This window comes from Cervus canadensis, chromosome 13 (genome assembly GCF_019320065.1).
Source record: "Cervus canadensis isolate Bull #8, Minnesota chromosome 13, ASM1932006v1, whole genome shotgun sequence".
NCBI lineage: Eukaryota > Metazoa > Chordata > Mammalia > Artiodactyla > Cervidae > Cervus > Cervus canadensis.
This window is the reverse complement of record NC_057398.1, coordinates 7,018,929-7,039,068: the sequence shown is the minus strand read 5'-3', so window position 1 is coordinate 7,039,068 and position 20,140 is coordinate 7,018,929. Positions and strand designations below refer to the sequence as shown.

Here is a 20,140-nt window from a genome sequence, read left to right as displayed (position 1 = left end):
GACCAGATGCCTTGATCTTAGTTTTCTGAATGTTGAGCTTTAAGACAACTTTTTCACTCTCCTCTTTCACTTTCATCAAGAGGCTCTTTAGTTCTTCTTCACTTTCTGCCAAAAGGGTGGTGTCATCTGCATATCTGTGGTTATTGTTATTTCTCCCGGCAATCTTGATTCCAGCTTGTGCTTCTTCCAGCCCAGCATTTCTCATGATGTACTCTGCATATAAGTTAAATAAGCAGGGTGACAATATACAACCTTGATGTACTCCTTTTTCTATTTGGAACCAGTCTATTGTTCCATGTCCAGTTCTAATTGTTGCTTCCTGACCTGCGTAGAGATTTCTCAAGAGGCGGGTCAGGTGATCTGGTATTCCCATATCTTTCAGAATTTTCCACAGTTTATTTTGATCCACACAGTCAAAGGCTTTGGCATAGTCAGTAAAGCAGAAATAGATATTTTTCTGGAACTCTCTTGCTTTTTCAATGATCCAACGGATGTTGGCAATTTGATGTCTGGTTCCTATGCCTTTTCTAAAACCAGCTTGAACATCTGGAAGTTCTCGGTTCACGTATTGCTGAAGCCTGGCTTGGAGAATTTTTAGCATTACTTTACTAGCGTGTGAGATGAGTGCAATTGTGTGGTAGTTTGAGCATTCTTTGGGATTGCCTTTCTTAGGGATTGGAATGAAAACTGACCTTTTCTAGTCCCGTGGCCACTGCTGAGTTTTCCAAATTTGCTGGCATATTGAGTGCAGTACTTTTGCAGCATCATCTTTTAGGATTTGAAATAGCTCAGTTGGAATTCCATCACTTCCGCTAGCTTTGTTCATAGTGATGCTTTCTAAGGCCCACCTGACTTCACATTCCAGGATGTGAAGTCAGGCTCTAGGTGAGTGTACACATTCTGGCTCTAGGTGAGTGTACACACCATCATGATTATCTGGGTCAAGAAGATCTTTTTTGTACAGTTCTTCTGTGTATTCTTGCCACCTAATGACTACTGTGATGGTTGCCAAATGGTTGCCTAACTTCTTTATTCCTTCTGTATTTATCATTTGGCTTTTTATTGTATGGGAAAACCTTATTCTCTCCCTGCTTATTTACTCATGTATTTATTTATGTCATTATGAATTCTTATTGTCTGTAATAGCTTATAATCTGTTTTTATCATTACTATTTATTTGAAAGTCCCAATGGTCCTAGATGGTCCTAGATTTGTCTCGTGGGAGCCCTTGAAAAGTTTCTGTGTGTTAATAACATGTCATTATTCTTTGAGCAGTTTTTTCCTTATAGGCACAACACCATTTCTCTGAGAAGTCTTGGTTTCTTTTAGTACAGGATGATATTTAGAAACTAAGATCTGGGTGCTAAATGTGCTCCCAAGGCCTCTCAGATGACAGAACTAGAGAATATATGCACACACATATAGACACATGTATCTATATTTCTATATCTATCTATGTAGATTAAAAGTTATTGATTCATACCAACACCTCCAATTCCAATCAACATCACATGATTCATTCTAATTTTCTTCCCTTTCATATTTATAACTCCAGAAATGAGAACGTAGCTTTTGTTATCCTCAACATATACCACTTATTTGATTAAGGTGATTAATCTGCAGTTGCTTCTGTGCCCTTTACGTGGATGTCTTTCCAGTGTACCTGGGCTCTGACACCCCATGCCAGGCCACAAGGATGCCCTCCTCAGTCTGCACTGGGCTGCCCCATCGCAGCCCCCTTGCACATACCTTCTCTGTCTCTCTTAGTTCTGAAGCCCCATGCCAGGTTCCGTGTGGACATCCTCTGCTGCCCGCTTGAGCTCTGAAACTTTACACCAGACCACCTCTGCTGCCCCTGTGTGGACACCCTCCTTATCTCAGCCTCAGTATCTCAAGTTAGACAACCACTACTTCTCGACAGAAGCAGTATTTAAGGAAAATCATGCAAAGGCTAACTTCTTAGGTTGCACAGTTATAAAAAATCCGCCTGCCAATGCAGGAGACCCAAGAGACATGAACTTGATTCCTGGGTTGGGAAGGTCCTTTGAAGTAGGAAATGGCAACCTGCTCCAGTATTCTTGCCTGGAAAATTCCATGGACAGAGGAGCCTGATGGACTGCAGTTTATGGGGTTGCAAAGAGTTGGACATTGCTGAGCACACACACTGCGCACATCAAAGGCTGTTCGAGGAACTCAGACATGTCTATACCATTGCCTACCTTGCTTCTAGTCTAGCTCTGTCTGCCCTTAGCATGGCCTCACTGATTTGACCTGAGTCAATGACTGTACCTCTCTAGGCTGGTCATCATAAGTGATTTGGGGGCTTGACTTATAAAATTCAGCTGAGCCAGTTAGATACCTCTTCTTTGGAGGGAATTTAGAGTTGGAAAATGGAGAGACCAAGAGAATAGGCAATGGGGCTGAAGTCACGGGTACACTGCGGGCTGAGAAGGGGCTGTGATGGCCAGATTGACTCTGTCCCAAGTGAAGCGGAGCTTAATGGGGAGAGCAGGAGTTAGGAGCAGATGCATTGAGGGAAGCAGGTATGACTTAACCATGCTAGCTCTGGGAGATCCTAGCTGCAATTCCCTTGAGGCCAGCTGTCTCCCAAGGGAAGGATTGAGACAGATGTGTGCCCAATGTGGGCCAGTGATTTGGCGCCTCTTCAAAATAATATTCTTTAAATATCATTCATTACATTTAATTATTTAGTGAGTACTAGAAAAGACTAGTTTTCTAATGCTAGAAATAAAGAATTTATGATATGCACTTATTATATGGAAGTTCCTGAACAAGACAAGTTCATGGGAAAAATGTTAGATGATTTAAAACCCATAGAATACACTCAGCTCAGTCACATGTTAATTGGAATCTGACTTCAGGCACATGTCCATTGGCTGTTTTCAGGTAGGTGTTGGTAGTTTTGCTTATAGGTGTATAGACAGGTTGAAAAAAATTCTACAAAAAATGTTCTTGTTTATATATCTATGATTGGATTGATGATTATTCCTTGATAGACTCTTAGCATTTTATTTGTTGGGTGAATTTGGGACCCACCAGAACCCTGAAGGCTCCCCCTACCCCAGATACAAAAGCCCCTCAATGTACCCCACTTCTTGATTTTAGAAAAGTTGAAGTCTCCCAGGACTCCCAGAGTTACGAAAGAGTAGGCTCGAGCAGTTAATGATTAGGACAGTAGAGTCCTAATAGTCTCAGTGTCTGACGCATATTCCTGGGCTGTGTCTCAGATACTCTAACTGCCACAAGAGGACATGACATAAAGCTGTTCCATCTTGAGCAGCACTGAATCTATGACTAATACAATTCTAAGAACTGGTCTCAAGAGAATGAGATTAACATTATTACTCATCATGATCTACATCTTTTTGGGCATCAAAATAATTATAGCTTGCTCTGCCCGCATTCACATAAGCAGACATTTAAAACTGTCAGCAGAGAGATGCTACAGATCCATGATGGCATCTTGAACTCAGAAAATATGGAGTCCTTTGTCAGCATAAAGAAATTAGAGAAGACAGACCTTCACTCCTAAACCCATAGAAATGGAATGATGTTTGACAGTGAGTAATTGAAACAGCTCTTTTGCTCCTTTCCTGTTTGCCCATTTCTGTTCCCCTCTGGCCTCAAAAGAACCTAACTATAGGGATGAGGTCACTTGGCAATTTAAACTAACTTCTGAGTTATGCTATCCTGAATGCATACCATGCCCGCCTAACTTGTTGATTTTTTCCTAGATTAAAAGAAGTAAGAATGAAGAATTATGTATTTGAAGGATAACTAGCTCTGTACCCCCAGTAGTCCCCTTAGCTATCCTGCAGGCAGATTATGGGGGCGAGATAACCTCTGAAGGGAGAGAGAGTCAACCAGTCTGCATACAATGGAGAAGGATGCAGAACTCAGCCTCCTGCCTTGATGATTCACTCAGATTCTTTCCCTCCTTTTCCCTTCAGAAACTGTCATGGCTGAGCAGAATCTCTGGAGTTGGTCTCAGGACACGGGTCCACTTTCTCCCAAGATTGTTGGCTTTTCTCATGGAAGTAACTTTCCTTTCTACTGACACTTGTCTCTTAAATTATTGGCTTTTGAGTGGCAAGCTAGCCGAACCCGAGCTCATTAACAAAATGATGGGAAAATTCAAGGCTATATACTGACTATAGAATGTTCATATTCCTCATGTGGAATACACATTGCCAAATTGCTTTAGGTACAATGAAAACTGAAGGACAAGACTTTTAAAGATCAATAGTGAAAACCAGTTAAAATAAATAGAAGAACTATATCCTTTCCCACCAGGAGGGTAAGAGTGCCCATCTCACACCCACTTTGTAGAGTTACATATAGTCCGTAAGAGTTGACAGTGTTGTAGGCAAACAAAAAACCAACTAAACAAGAAAGACACCTTCACCTCTCCATGGTATTTGGTGTTTCAGTCATTTGAATTTATTTGTTAACTTGTGAGATTGAGTACAATCTCTGTCCTCCTGAAGTTCGCCATCCTGAGAGGTGAAACATTTTGCTTTTGCTTGCTGTACAGAATCCTCTCCCTTACTTTTCTTTAAAAAAAATTATTCTAACAAAATTCATACCCAGCTTGTTGTACAATAAGCAGCTCCAAAGTGAATAAAATGAAAGGTAAAAGCCCCTTTCTTTAAATATAGGTCAACTCACACTACATATACTGTTCCGTGAACATATGACTCTTATAGTCAATACTCATAAAAATGTACATGGTATTTCACTTCCATTTAGGAACCTGCCCCTAGTGGTAAGTATTCGGATTTCTTTTGGCGTCTTTATGACCATGAAGAATGCAGTGAGGATCGCTTGCAACCGGGATGTGGGCTTCAGAGCGTAGGTGCCTTGCCTTCCTCTCCTGCTCATGGCTGCAGTCCCAGCATCTGCAGCTATGCCTGGCTTAGTGTGGACCCACCATTCATATTTTTTGATAACTGAATTGACACACTTGGGAAGTACTTATGCAAGTTTACCTGTAGCATAAATTTGTCAGGTGTAGCATTAATATTTCTCTCCCCAGCCATTCCTCATTTTGAAATACCTTTGAGTAGATTTCTTCTTTTTAAAATTAAAGCTTTTTTCAAGAAGAAACCTCCCTGGGTCAAGCTCAACCATCTAAAGCTATCTAATGTCACCAGGTCAAATTCACTTTTCACTGTATAACTTTAAATTCAGCTGTTTCAGTGATATACCTTTGTCAGACTTTGCAGTATGAAGCTGCATGCGACATTGATTCACTGTATTTACTTTTAGAAGAGTTTTTTAAAATATCTTAATAGGCAATGACATAGAAGAACAGTTCACAGAATAGAAAATATAGATGACCTGTAAACACATGAACATGAAATTCACTCATTAATTACCTGACTTTTATGAAATATCCACCACAGGCCAGGTGCTGTTGTAGGAAATAAGGAAATAAGTATAACCAAAAATAGAATGCTACTGCTTTCAAGGGGACAGGGACCTCACATTCCATTCCATGAGTAAACACAGAAATTCAAATTGTAACCACTGAATGCCTTGTTCCTTTACTTACAGAACTGTCAATTAATGAAAACTTGGTTAACTCTCCAAAGCAGGTGTGAGATGAACACTCATATATATACTCAAGGTGGGAATGGAGCATGATGTTCATATTCATTTAAATGGGTTTTTATTTTTGTGTATTTAAAAAGTCAGATCTTTTATTTTTCACTTTTATATAAAGCAATTTGGAAATACATACCAATAGCCTTAGAATCAGTTCCATCATTTCACGCAGTAAATCTAGTACTAAGAATTTATCAAGGAAATACTCATCAACCAAGTCACAGATTTATGTGCAAGATTCTTGTTTTAGGGTTTTAAAAATACATTGAGAGTAACCACATCCAAGTCCTCCTAAAACGGAGTTCCCCTGCTGAGCTTATGATTAATCTTTCTATTCAAACCTTTATTCCCTTTCTTGTCCCACCTTAGTTGCCCTCAGGATTGAGGAGTATCAAAGAAAAGGGGAGATTGAAACCAAGTAGGACCCTGTGGGGCATTCCTGGGCACTATGGGCCTTCCATGTCCTCTATTTCTTATCTGTAGAAAAAAAGGCTTTTGTCTCTTAGGCCTTCTCCAAGTTTCAAAGAACAAACTCAAGTAGCTAATGCTTAGGACAAGAGTCACAGGACTCCTATATCCTCCTAAAGGGATATAAGTTATAATCTGATGCTTATCTTTGATTTGTTCTGCAGAAACTATGATCCTCCCCCCATCCCCGACTCAGGTAGAGGATGATGACTACATGCTGATCACAAGCATATAGACCCAGACTGTTAAAGCTAGAAGGTTGATGATTGAGATCCCAGAAACATCACCCTGTTACCTCACCATCAACCAGTCAGAAGAAGGTCCTCAAGCTAATCTTATGACAGTTTCCCCAACACTGTCTTAAAAAACCCTTGTCTAAAAGTCAATGAAGAGTTTGAGTCTTTTGAGCATGGGCTGCTAGTTCTCCTTGCTTGGTGCCCAGCAATAAACGCTGTACGTTCCTTCTCCATAACCTGGTGTCGGTAGATTGGTTTTGCTGCGAGACAGTGAGCAGACCTGAGTTTGCTGTTCTTGTTCAGTCGCTCAATCATGTCTGACTCTTTGCGACCCCATGGACTGCAGCATGCCAGGCTTCCCTTCCTTCACCGTCTCCTGGAACTTGCTCAGATTCATGTCCATTGAATTGATGTTGCCATCCAACCATCTCATCCTCTGTCATCTCCTTCTTCTCCTGCCTTCAATCCTTCCCAGCATCAGGGTCTTTTCCAATGAGTCAGCTCTTTGAATCAGGTGGCCAAAGTATTGGAGCGTCAGCTTCAGCATCAGTCCTTCCAATGAATATTCAGAGTTGATTTCCTTTTGGATTGACTGGTTTGATCTCCTACCTGAGTTTGATTCCATAAGAATAATTGTTCTATATTTATATGTACCTAGAAGTAAATTCTTCAAAATATTGGCATCATTATGGAGGAGTTTTATTCTCAGCTTTGTGCTTCTCTTCATTTTTTCCAATTTTCATACTCTCTGTGTGTGTATGTGTAGCTTTTATAATCACAGAAACATTTTTAAAAAGTGTTAGGGCCATTATTTGTTCCATTATTTTGTGTCTTCAACTTATGATCTTTTATGAGAGGTTTATTTCAGAATTTGCTTCCTATGATGCTTCCTTCTTTTGAATATAATCTTGTCTATCATTGATTCTGTTTTATTCCTTTTTTGTCAAGAAACTCAAGAGTCAATTTAGAAACTTAAGCACAGCATCTATGTTGAGTCTAATTTTGGCATTTTTATATTCTTCTCTTAAAACCTCATTTTTTACTTGGGTATTTCCAAATAAAGTGTATTTGTTATAAGCCTTTTCAAACTCTTTGGTGAGTGGACATAAAAGCATGGATGATGGTAGAACTCTGCTATTTTCGTCAGGAACAGTACTTGAATGAAAATAATGGTCTAGCAGGGTTAAGGAGCCATGACTACGTAAGTTTTTCCAACCCACCCCTTTCCAGGGAGTAACCAAGGAGTAATGGTCACATGAATAGCATGGTAGTGTTTTCAACCTGCACTAAATTGTCACGGTCATCAGCAGGGAGCCCTCTCCCCCACGTTAAAATCTCCCCGCACCCCTCTCGGGCAGCAGATAGGATAAAACACAGAACTCTAATGTCCACTGTGTCAGGTTGCTTCAATCCTCTGGATTCTGTCTGAGCATAGTCTCTGAACTTAGGCAATAATGACCCCTGCAATTTTTAAGTGCAGGTTGTTGGTTCTTACTCTGAACTCCTTTCGGTCTTCTCCCAGGCCCGATAGAGGACAAGTCTACACACACACGCACCTCACCTTCTGGTGTTTCTCCCCACGCCCCTCGACACTGTCCAAACCTGCAGCACTCCCCTCATCACGTAAATACCTACATCTGTATGCAGAAATACTTCCACTCACCTTGGCAATTGTGTGCCCTGAAAATTATTTCTGAGATAATCAGATTTAAGGGTTAAAGATTCATCTTTCTTAGAAAAATTAGGACACGTGGATGAGGGATAAATTACCTCATTTTACTGTATTTGCTAGGCTCCTTTGCATCCTAGATCTTGGTTGCCACCCTCCCTGCTTCCCCTTAAGTCATATCCTTACATTAAGAATGAGCCTATATTTCAGGAAAAAATGGATGTCAGAGCTGAAGGCTCTGAGATTAACAGCTGTACATTCTTGTCTTTATGCAAAGCAGAATTTTGCGAATCCAAATCCTGTTAGCTGATCAGTTGAGAAACCTGTTTCTTTTTCTTCTTTGTAATGTAGAGTTCTTGAAATAGGTTTAGACCACACAGCCAGGCCACAACCAACAAATGGGTTAAAGTCCAACAAATGACTTCATGCACTGGTTTGAGTTTTCCCAGGAAAACATTGTCTTACAGGCTATTTGCCTCTGGCTAGTCAGCTATAATGTCATTGAAATACTACACATATGTATAAAAAATAGTAGGAAACAATGCTGGGAATGAGTAAACAGGGAAAGGAATACACTTGAATAATACTTAGAAAATATATAGGAAGCTGATCTTTTTAAAAGATTTACTTGGAGAATAATGAATAGGTAACTGGAGACATTTCATGGAGCTTCCGAAGAGAGATCTGAGCACTCAGAGGTTATTGACAAGGTTATTTTACGCCTTTTGATGTGTTTTTCATTTTGAATATTTGAAGAAGCCCAGTGTTTTATTTTGTCCAGTTTCATTTCAGAATGGGCCTTAGATTTTTCTTGCTACAGAAGAATCACGATCCCTACCCTTATACTGACCCAGTGCAGTTAACATTTGTACTCTAATTATTGCTAATATTTGTATCACCAATGAAGCCAAAAAATAGAGAAGAAGTAGGGTTTCTAAAGGTAACTTAGCAAAATGAAGTAGGTAAGAATAAAGAGGAAACATTGAAAGGAATCTGGTGAAGACTGAAAAGCCTTTACAGGAGGTGATGTTAAATGGATCCTCATAGAGGAAAGCCAGGGCTGGGGGGGAGGGGGTGTGTGGTTTGTCCATGATTCCCTTGATGGGGCATAAAGGAAGGGCAGAGAAGCAGTATCAGATGCTGGGTTTCAGCTGTTGTGTGTGTAGGTGACATAGTTATGAGGTCCACAGAATCAGGGAATTCGGAAGTGGAATGACTTACTTTTCTAAAATGGAACCTAAGATAACCTTTTTGACTCATGGCCGATAAGCTTTCTCCAGATGTTTTCAAATGTTCTCTGCCTAATTCAGTGATTTTTGTTTTTCCTGTCATATTGGAGTATTAATCTCCCTGTCTCAGTTTGTTTCACAAATACTATCCAGGTATTTTCTTTCCATTCTTTATCCTACCCCACTGTCCCCTGCTTCACTGCCTGATGTTTCTGACTTCATGATGGACCTTGGATGTGACAGAGATTGGGTCCAGAATGTGTGTGTATAGTGTGAAGTACACGTGTGGGGTGTCCTAGAGGGAACACTGCCTCTAGACTTATATGCATGGGTGATGTAGGGGAGACTGTTGTTTGCCGACACCAGTGTCTTTTATACAAATAGTTAGTTAAGTCACTCAGTCGTGTCCGACTCTTTGCAACCCCGTGGACTGTAGACCACCAGGCTCCTCTGTCCATGGGATTCTCCAGGCAATAATACTGGAGTGGGTTGCCCCTGATTTTCAGCTGGACACAAAGTCCATCCTGAATAAAGACCATAACTGCAATTAGCTGTAGCAGAAGTGTTTGACATTCAAGTTCTTCTTCCTTGAAAGTGTTCTTCTTTCTCCATTTTCTCTAGCTAGAATTCTGACATGATAATGGGCCATTTTGGACACACAGGTGAGGATAATAATGCCCAGGGATGCTGGTTTTGGGATAGAAAGTGCCCAGACGATTCCATGGACAGAACTTCTATTTCAGCTCTGAACTCTTCCTCAGGCCGTTCCATGTTAGAAAAATAAATTTAGATATGTTTAAGCCATTGTAAATTTGGGTTTTTGTGATACTAGCTCAACATATACCCAAACTAGCACGTGGTGAAAAGAGGGAGACTATGCAATGTAACTAGACGTTACACTTACATAGAAACTTGAGCAGTAGGTGCTAGAAACGGTGTTGAGTGGTAGATGGATGTGGACAGTAAGGACTTTCCCAGAGACAATTGTTGTGTCTCTGATGATGCTAAAGAAGTAGCCAAGGTTTTAGAGAACATATTAAAAGTGTAGGATTTCTATGTAATGCAATACATGGAAATGCATTGGGGATAAAAACAATTGCTGATTACTGCAATTCAATAAACCACTTACTGCAGTCCCTGGAAAGAATTATTAAAAAGCCATCCCAATGCTCTTTGGCTGACCTTAGGTTTAATCTGAGGTTTAGCATCCCCCTGTTTGTGGGATTCAGATTTTAAGGAGGAAGGATTAAGGAACGCATTTGCTGACTGTCTGAAAGAACATAGCCTATGTAAATCAACAATACTTCAATTTAAAAAAAAAGACTATAGTCTAGAGCAGAGAAATTCTTCAATTAGGGTGCGAAAGGAAAGTGCTTGTACTTTGCAGATTCAGACATTTTTCAAAACAAACAGGCTGGATTCTTGGCTACACAAACAACAGACACGAAGAACAGCAGTCCAGCTAGGTTTCTACCTCCCAGAGTCCACAGAAACCACGAGGTGACATTAGTCATCAGAGAAGACGTGTAGAAAGAGAGGTTATCAGAATTTCATCATGTCCCCAGTCTTCTGTACTAATTCTGTTCCTTCCGAGAATATTTCGGCCGCGTGCATCTTACAGAGAGTTAAACTCACCAGATAGAGCACACCCTTCGTCCAGAGTGGCTGTATCAATCAACCGAGATCATAAAAGCCACCTACACCATGACCGACCCGTGGGTTTTGGCCGATGCCCGAGGAGGGGTTGGGGATGCGCCCAGCACCCTCTCACTCAGTATGCATCCAGATGCTCTCCCTTCCTTTCAGCGCAGAGAGAGGCTGTGTCTGGGGAGGGGTGGGGGAGTCTGTGTTGTCCAGGAAGCACAGGGATGCATATCAATCACTCTGTTTGGCGGGTGGTACAGACACACTGCCCTTTTATCCGATCACTGTGCAGGCCTTCCTTTCCCGTCCGTCCGGGAAGTAGGACTCTTTACAATATAGATGCTGTTCTGAGTTACAGTAATAACGCATGTTTGTGAACTACTCAAGAAATTACAAAGCTTCTAGGTGATTTGTTTTCACATTGCTGGGAGCCACATGCAGATGGCTAATTTCAATCCCGGTGTTTGCGTCCCTCTAACTGACTAATGCAACAAATATGTGTGGCAATTCTCTACTGGACCCATAATGAAATGGGCCTCTAACTGATTAATCAACAAATATATGTGGCAATTCTCTACTGGACCCATAATGAAATGGGCCTAGGAATCCCCAAAGTTGGAAACTCTCTGGCTTTTCCCTGGTGATCCCTTCAAATGCGGTCACCATCAAAAGCACAGGGGGCCTCTCTTGATTTTGCAGCGTTCTCTTTCTGAATATTTCTCTGGACACACTTGCTCCCTACCCTATTGGTGGATTAAAATGAACTTTTGATATAGCAAGTTCAGATTTTGGAGGACACCCCCGATATAGGCAGGTCTGTTATAATATGGTTTATTTGTTTTTGTTGTTCATTTTGCCTTGGCTTAACCCACTTACCAGTCAACTGTGTGTTGTTAAAATATTTCACCTCTCAGTCCTCCCTTTGCATCAACTAACTTCACTAACCTACAGCTCTGGGTCATGGAAGAAGCAAAATCTTCTTTGTGATGAGCAAGTCTCTCTCTGAGACTCAGGACAGGCGGCAGCCTTTCGATGACCCTTTGGACTCTGGCTTGTTGATTACAAACCACCTGGCGAGTTCAGGGAAGCTCTCTGAACTGCTGCTCCCTCTCTCTTACTTCCAGGATCTCTGTAGTCTACCCACTCTGAACAAGTCCTCATCTCTCTCATCTCCCTTGTTCCAAACACTGTCTCTTTTTCTCAGCATGCACACTCCTCAGTGAGTTTCCTGACCCAAGGCTCTTATTCATATATCTGCCGGTCCACACATATGGGCGAGCTGTTAATCAGCTTTTGTTTAGTATCAGCCTAAGCATTTCAACTTCTGGTTTCTATTGTGTTACTTCTTGGCATGGAAACGGGCAAAATGCATGTTCACTACAGAACCCTCAACGCCACCATCCCTGGCACTCGGGCCGCTCCTGCCCTGCGCACCAGCCCCTGGCCCACTCACCAGCTATGGAGGAGACGACCACAATGCTCCCGTTGGTCTGCTTCAGCATGGGCAAGGCGGCTGTGCTCAGGACCACATAACTCAGGAGGTTGACTTCCAGGCTTCTGCGCAAGAGGTGGATGTCATTGCTAAACACACCCATAGGTGTGTAGTTGATGTGGTTGAGAATGAGCATGTCAAGTCCCCCTGCAAGAGACGGCTGTGGTGAGAGAAACCATCTGAGGTTGATACCTCCCCTCTCCCTCCCCCATCTCAAAAGCTCCCTGGTGACCCCTAGGGCAAAGTCCAGAAGGGGGGAGAGGAGATGCCGTCTCACCCACGAGCTTTCCAGCTTTGGCAACAAATTGTTCTGCGAAGGTCATGTTCTCCATGGTGCCCGCCACGTAGTGCGCTGAGGCCGCCCCCAGCTCCAGGCAGCGGGATACCACCTGCAGGGCACAGTGGCAACTGGCGTCGGTCTTGGCTGCAGACCTTTGGGGGGACAGTCTCTGGCATAATGGGGGCTTAAATGAGAGGTTGCTCACAGCCCTGAAAAGTGTGTGTACGTGTGTGTCATTAGAGGCAACTGACACAGCATTTGTCCTGTTTAAAATACTGTCTGGAACAAGGTCGGGTTATAGATGGATAAATCGTGTTGCTGGAGTTTTAGTCCATGATTTGTGCTCATGAGTCTCTTTGAACAGATGTTTCTGAACACATGATTGATATGGATGCTCGTTTCCATGTGGGTAGCCTTAGGTTTGTGCATATTTGTGTGTCCTTGGGTTTGTGCGTCTGAGTATATAAGAGGGCGTGTGTCTGCATGGTGACAAGTTGTGAATTCTTGAGTAGGTACTGGAACAGTGGTGTCTGAGTACATGGCTATATATCTGTAACTCCATGTGTCAGTGTGTGTGAATGGGCATGTCTGTGACCATACGGAGCCCAAGCACTTTGTGTCTAGGTATATATGCATGAGAAGGAACCTTAAAGCATACTTTGGTATTCCTGCGGGTGTTTGAATCCGTGTGTGTGTGTGTATCTGTGTCTGAGTGTGCCAGTTCTGTGCGTTGACATGTACATGTGAGCATATATAGGAATGCATCTGGGCACATGAGGTGCATATGGGTGTGGGCACAGGACCCTCACCTTCTTGAGACTTTCTTCTGACCTCGCTGTCACTACCACATGGGCTCCCATCCTCGCCAGATGATAGGCCATTTCTCTTCCGATTCCCTTGCTGGCCCCCGTGACAATCACTCTCTTTCCTCGAAGCATCTCTGGGAAACCCCAAAAGGAAGTGAGGACCATACATGGCAGCAACATTCCTCTTCCCATTCTCTGCTTAGGTGGAGAGCCTTATCTCAGTGTCTGAAGGTTATGAGCCCGTATCAGCTCATGTCAAGCTACATAAATCAGTGAAGGGACAGACCCGTCTTTCGTAAACATTTTCTGAAATGGGAGTTTGCTTTGGTGGCTCAAAAGCAAGTCTCCTAGCTGCCCTTTTTGAAAACCCCTATGGACAGAGAGTTTAGCTAAAACACTGGCGTTCCAGACATTTCTGGACTCATCCGATTGCTCAATTGAAATAAAATTCAAAAAGTCATCAAAACACATGTGCTCATAGAGATTCCAGGGATTTTCTCTCACTTCTATTTAGTCATCAACTCCAGAATTCTTTCTTATTTCCCACTTCTCCACTCCTTCACAGAGCTCAATTATCTGGCGAAGTTGTGAATTTTGGAATTACCCTCATTTCCCGCCCCCCCTTTTTTTTTTTTTGCAGGAGATCTGAAATTGCTTTCAATTTAATGTGCCAAATAAAACATGGATTATTTAGCAATCTTTTAACTTCCTCACACCCCATAAACAGAAGAACAGTCTTACCTCAGAGTCCCCTCTTGTCCAGCAACTCTGGGGATCAAGAACTCCTTCTGAGCCTCAGAAACACTCCAGCCATCCCTGGGTGTTAAAATCTATTCCTCCAGCCATCCCTGGGTTTTAAAATCTTTTCCTCCAAAATTAAACACATTGGTACTTACCTGGTCTGAATTCCTCATTCGCAGAATAGTAGTAGTAGGCCAAGAAGATCCCCAGAATGGGGAGGAGGTATTTTTTCATAAAAGCCATCAGACAGGGATCTGGCCCGAGGAGCCCTGTGGGACACACAGAGAGAACCTACAGAGCTTTCTACAACCTCCTAGGCAGGCAGCAGCCTCTGAATTGTGACATCAGGGACGGGGGAGGCTGGAGTAGTCTCAGGCAGTGCTAGCCAATTTCCCTGTCAGAGCCGCGATTGGCTTTGGGTGGGATCCCATTCGTCCCTGGCAGCCTGCGTGGTCGATTTCATAATGGACAATGTTTACTCCATTTCATTGAGCAAGAAGAGACTTCCAGATGGCCAGGCTCATGACTGTACAGAACTGGATTCCTGAGCATCCCTACCCCGAGCCCGTCTTCCTCGTAACGCCATTTACGCCAGGAATCAACGGCCTTTCAAAAGTGGTATATCAAAGGCTAGAGAGAAAGCGGGGCTTTCTGAGGGAAGTGTGACTAATAGCAAAGAGAGCCAGAGTCAAGCAAATCTCACTCTCAGCCCCACCTCCCAGTCGGAAGCAATTAAAAATAACAGCACAAAACAGAAAAATAAGCTTAAGGGAAAAAAAGGTGCACATCTTGGAGGGGGGAAAAAAAAGCAAACAAGCCTTATAAACCCCACATTCAAATTCAATGAACAATTATTACAACATCAAAGGAGAATGCACGCCAGCTAGAACCCAGATGGCGGGAAACCCATGACCCGTCAAGACTCTCAGGCAAGTGCAACGGAATGTGCACTTATTACTTTAACAGCGAATCAAGAAGAAATGATGAGTGTCAAGGAAAAAAAGGCACTAAGCTATTAAAGTAGGTCTTTTAAACACTATAGAGTTCCAAAAAAAGTGTGGGGAGGACAATAGGAAGAGGGGAACCTGATGTAGAAGAAAAAAGAATGAGCATCGTTGACACAAAGCTAGCTTGAAAAGCCCACATCCAGTTAAAAATGGATCTGTTAAAAATTGATCTAGTTAACAATCAAAGGACTAGGGGGAGAAACCCCTAGTAATTTAGAATTTATCACAGAAATATAGAAATAGCCATGTTGGTGTGTCTGTCACGAGGATCAATCCTCAAAGAATTTAGGATATTGTAATTGTTAAGTTTTTCGATTTAAAACCCACTATTGAAACCTTACCCATTACCCTATCACAGAGAAAATCCAGAATTTTGCAAGTTGCCAGTGGAGCCAAGGAAACAAATTTAATATGGCAGTAAGGATGGGTACCAGTGCTTTGAAGGAGGAATGTAGGTTGAGGGTGAAGGATTCACATAAGATTAAGAGAAATAGAATTATGACCCCCAAGTATAGTATCTGGAAACACTCACTGAATTTTCACTTCAGAGCAAGGAAAAATAATTTAAGACCCAGAGGAGATGAAATAATTTGTCAACAAAGGCCCACACCTGCTTTCCAGGAAACAGTACAGATCTGAGAACAGTTGAGGGTCAGATAGTTCATGGAGAACAAAATAGAAAAAATATTTTAAAAATTCAACTGGAAAATTACATTACATAGTGTCAGAACTATAAGATACACACACACATATATGTGTGTGTATATATATATATGTATATATATACACACACATATGTATACATATACATATTTCTTTTCTTGGTCACAGCCCGTGGCATGTGGAATCTTAGTTCCCCGACCAAAGATGGAACCAATGAAGTGTGGAATCTTAACCTCTGGACTGCCAGGAAAGTCCCTGATGAAATAATTTCTCATCAGTAAAATGCATTGATGAAAATGAGGACACTACATAATGGTTGATGACTTTAAGTCTTAGCAGTTTTTAAAAGTTTTGGTCTAAGGATCTTTTTTTTTTTTATCGTAGTACAGTTGCTTTACAATATTTTGTTAGTTGATGCTGTACAATGAAGTGAATCGACTCTATGTATACATACATCCCCTCCCTCTTGGACCTGCCTCCCACCACCTCCTCTGCACCCTTTCAGGTCATCACAGAGCCCTGAGCTGAGCTCCCTGTCTATACCGCCGGTTCCCACCAGCCATCTCTTTTACACATGCTGGTGTATTTATGTCACACCTAATCTCCCAACACATCTCATCCTCCCCTTCTCCCTCTGCGTGCACATATACATTCTCTGTGCTTGCAACTCTATTCCTTCCCTGGAATGAGGTTCATCTGTACTATTTTTCTAGATTCCACATACATGTATTAATATACATTTATTCTTTTTTCTCTGATTTACTTCACTCTGTATGACAGACTCTATGTCCATCCACATCTCTACCAGTTTTGTTCCTTTTTATGATAGAGTAATATTCCACAATATATACGTAATGCATCTTCTCTATCCATTCCTCTGTGGATGGACACTTAACATCGTTTCCATGTCCTGGCTATTGTAAATAGTGCTTCTATGAACACTGGGGTATATGTGTCTTTTTGAATTATGGTTTTCTCAGGGTATATGCCCAGTAATGGTATTGCTGGGTAATATGGTAGCTGCATTTTTAGTTTTTTAAGGAACCTCCATACTGTTCCCCATAGTGGCGATATCAGTTTACATTCCTACCGACAGTATAAGAGGGTTCCTTTTCTTCACACCCTCTCCAGCATTTATTGTTTGTACATAATTTTGATGGTGGTCATTCTGACTGGTGTGAGGTGGTAGCTCATTGTAGTTTTGATTTGTATTTCTCTAATAATTAGTAACACTGAGCATCTTTTCATGTGCCTCTTGGCCATCTGTATGTCTTCTTTGGAGAAATATCTATTTAGATCTCCCCCCCATTTTTTGATTGGATTGTTCATTTTTTTGATATTGAACTGCTTGAGTTGTTTGTGTATTTTGGAGATTAATCCTTTATCTGTTGATTCATTTGCAAATGTTTTCTCCCATTCTGAGGGTTGTCTTTTCATCTTGTTTATGGTTTCCTTTGCTGTGAAAAGGCTTTTCAATATAATTAGGTCCTATTTGTTTATTTTTGTTTTTATTTTCATTACTCTAGGAGGTGGATTAAAAAAGATCTTGCTGTGGTTTGTGTCAAACAGTGTTCTGCCCATGTTTCCTCTAAGAGTTTTATAGTGTCCAGCCTTATATGTGGGTCTTTAATCCGTTTTGAGTTTATTTTTGTGTATGGTGTTAAGGAGCATTCTAATTTCACTCTTTTACATTTAGTTGTCCACTTTTCCCAGCACCACTTATGAAGAGAGTGTCTTTTCTCCACTGTATATTCTTGGTTCCTTTGTCCTAGATTAGGTGACCAGAGGTGTTTGGGTTTATCTCTGGGATTTCTATCCTGTCCCATGGATCTATATTTCTGTTTTTGTGCCAATACCACACTGTCTTGATTACTGTAGCTTTGTAGTATAGTCTGAAGTTGGGGATACTGATGCCTCCAGCTTCATTTTTATTTCTCAAGGTTGCTTGGGCAATTTGGGGTCTTTTGTGTTTCCATATAAATTGTAAAATTTTTTGCTGTGATTCTGTGAAAAATGCCATTGGTAATTTGATAGAGATTGCATTGAGTCTGTAGATTGCTTTGGGTAGTATAGTCATTTTGACAATACTGGTTCTTCCCATCTAAGAACTTGGTGTATCTCCCCATCTGTTTGTGTTATCTTTGATTTCTTTCATCAGTGTTTTATAGTTTTATGAGTACAGGTCTTTTGCCTCTTTAGGTAGGTTAATTCCTAGGTATTTTATTCTTTTTGTTGAGATGGTAAATGGGATTGTTTCCTTAATTTCTCTTTCTGATCTTTCATTATTTTAGTGTATAAGAATGCAAGAGATTTCTGTGCATTAATTTGTATCCTGAAACTTTACTAAATTCATTAACTAGCTTTAGTAGTTTTCTGGTGGCATCTTTAAGATTTTTCTATGTACGGAATCATGTCATCTGCAAACAGTGACAGTTTTACTTCTTTTCCAATTTGGATTTCTTTTATTCTTTTTCTTCTCTGATCACCATGGCTAGGACTTCTAAAACTATGTTGAAAAATAGTGATGAGAGTGGTCATTGTTTTCTTGTTCCTGATCTTAGAGAAAATGCTTTCAGTTTTTCACCATTGAGAATGATGTTTGCTGTGGGTTTGTTATGTATGATCTTTATTATGTTGAAATAATTTCCCTCTATGCCTACTTTCTGGAGAGCTTTTTCTTTTTTTCTTTTTTAAATTATAAATGGGTGTTGAGTTTTGTCAAAAGCTTTTTCTGCATCTATTGAGATGATCATAGGTTTTTATTCTTCAATTTGTTAATATGGTGTATCACACTGATTGATCTGAATATATTGAAAAATTCTTGAATCCATGGGATAAATTCCATTTGATCATGATGTATGATTCTTCTACTGTATTATTGGATTAGGATTGCTAATATTTTGTTGAGGAATTTTGCATCTGTATTCATCAGTGATATTGATCTATACTTTTTTTGAGTGATATCTTTGTCTGGTTTTAATATCAGAGTGATAGTGGCCTTGTAGAACCAGTTTGGGAGTGTTCCTCCCTCTGCAATTTTTTGGAAGCGTTTGAGAAGTATTTACTCTTCTCTAAATGTTTGATAGAATTCACCTGAGAAACCACTGGGTCCTGGACTTTTGTTTGTTGAAAGATTTTAAATTACAGTTTTAATTTCATTACTTTTGATTCATTTATATTTTCTAATTTTTCCTGGTTCAGTCTTTGAAAGTTGTAGCTTTCCAAGAATTTGCCCATTTTTTTCCAGATTGTCCATTTCATTGTCATATGGGTACTTATTGTAGTCTCTTATGATCCCTTGTATTTCTCTAGTGTCAGTTGTAATTTCTCCTTTTTCATTTCTAATTTTACTGATTTGAGTCCTCTCTCTTTTTTCCTTGATACTTCTGGTTAAGGCTTATCAATTTTGTTTATCTTCTTAAGAGAACCAACTTTTAGTTTTATTGATCTTTGCTATTGTTTTATTTATTTCTATCTCATTTATTTCCTCTCTGATCTTTATGAATTCTTCTACTGACTTTGGGTTTTGGTTTTTCTTCTTTTTCTAGTTGCTTTATGTGTAAGGTTAGATTGTGTATTTGAGAGTTTTTTTTGTTTGTTTCTTGAGGTGAGATTGAATTGCTATATACTTCCCTGCTATAACTGCTTTTGCTGTCTCATAGGTTTTGGATCATTGTGTTTTTGTTGTCATTTATTTCTGTGTATTTTTAAAAACTCCTTTTGATTTCTTCAATAATCTCTTGATTATTCATCAGTGCACTGCTTAGTTTCCACATGTTTGTGTTTTTTCACACTTCCCACCCCCCACCCCACCCCGTGATTGCTTTCTAATCTAATAGCATTGTGGTTGGAAAAGATGCTTGTTATTATTTCAATTTTTAAAAATTTTCCAAAGTTTGATTTGTGATCCAAGATGTGATCTATCCTGGAAAATTTTCTGTGTGCACTTCAGAAGAAAGTGTATTCTTCTGCTTTCGGGTGAAATGTCTTATAAATATCAATTAAGTCTGGCTGGTCTACTGTGTCCTTTAAAGCTTGGGTTTCCTTATTTATTTCTGTCTGGATGATCTGTCCATTAGTGTAAGTGCAGTGTTAAAATGCACTTTTAGCCCACTATTACTGTGTTAGTGTTGATCTCCCCTTTTATAGCTGTTAATATTCACCTTATGTATTGAGGTGCTCCTATGTGAGTGCTTAAATATTTATAATTGTTAATTTCTTCTTGGATGTGTCAACTACAAATTGGCACTTGCCATCTACCTCTATACAAGATGCTT

The 20,140-nt window shown here is 40.6% G+C and overlaps 1 protein-coding gene across 1 annotated transcript in view; it reads right to left on the bottom strand.

The window, feature by feature from the left end:
- Window positions 1-14,530, bottom strand: part of LOC122452545 (corticosteroid 11-beta-dehydrogenase isozyme 1) — a 37,659-nt gene extending 23,129 nt beyond the window's left edge. Inside the window, exons 1-4 of the mRNA XM_043486247.1 lie at window positions 14,349-14,530; window positions 13,456-13,586; window positions 12,644-12,755; window positions 12,328-12,513 (exon numbers count right to left, since the gene is read on the bottom strand). Coding sequence (XP_043342182.1) covers window positions 12,328-12,513; window positions 12,644-12,755; window positions 13,456-13,586; window positions 14,349-14,436 — 517 coding nt within the window. The 5' untranslated portion in view covers window positions 14,437-14,530. The remainder of the gene's footprint in view (window positions 1-12,327; window positions 12,514-12,643; window positions 12,756-13,455; window positions 13,587-14,348) is intronic.
- Between the last annotated feature and the right edge of the window lie 5,610 nt (window positions 14,531-20,140).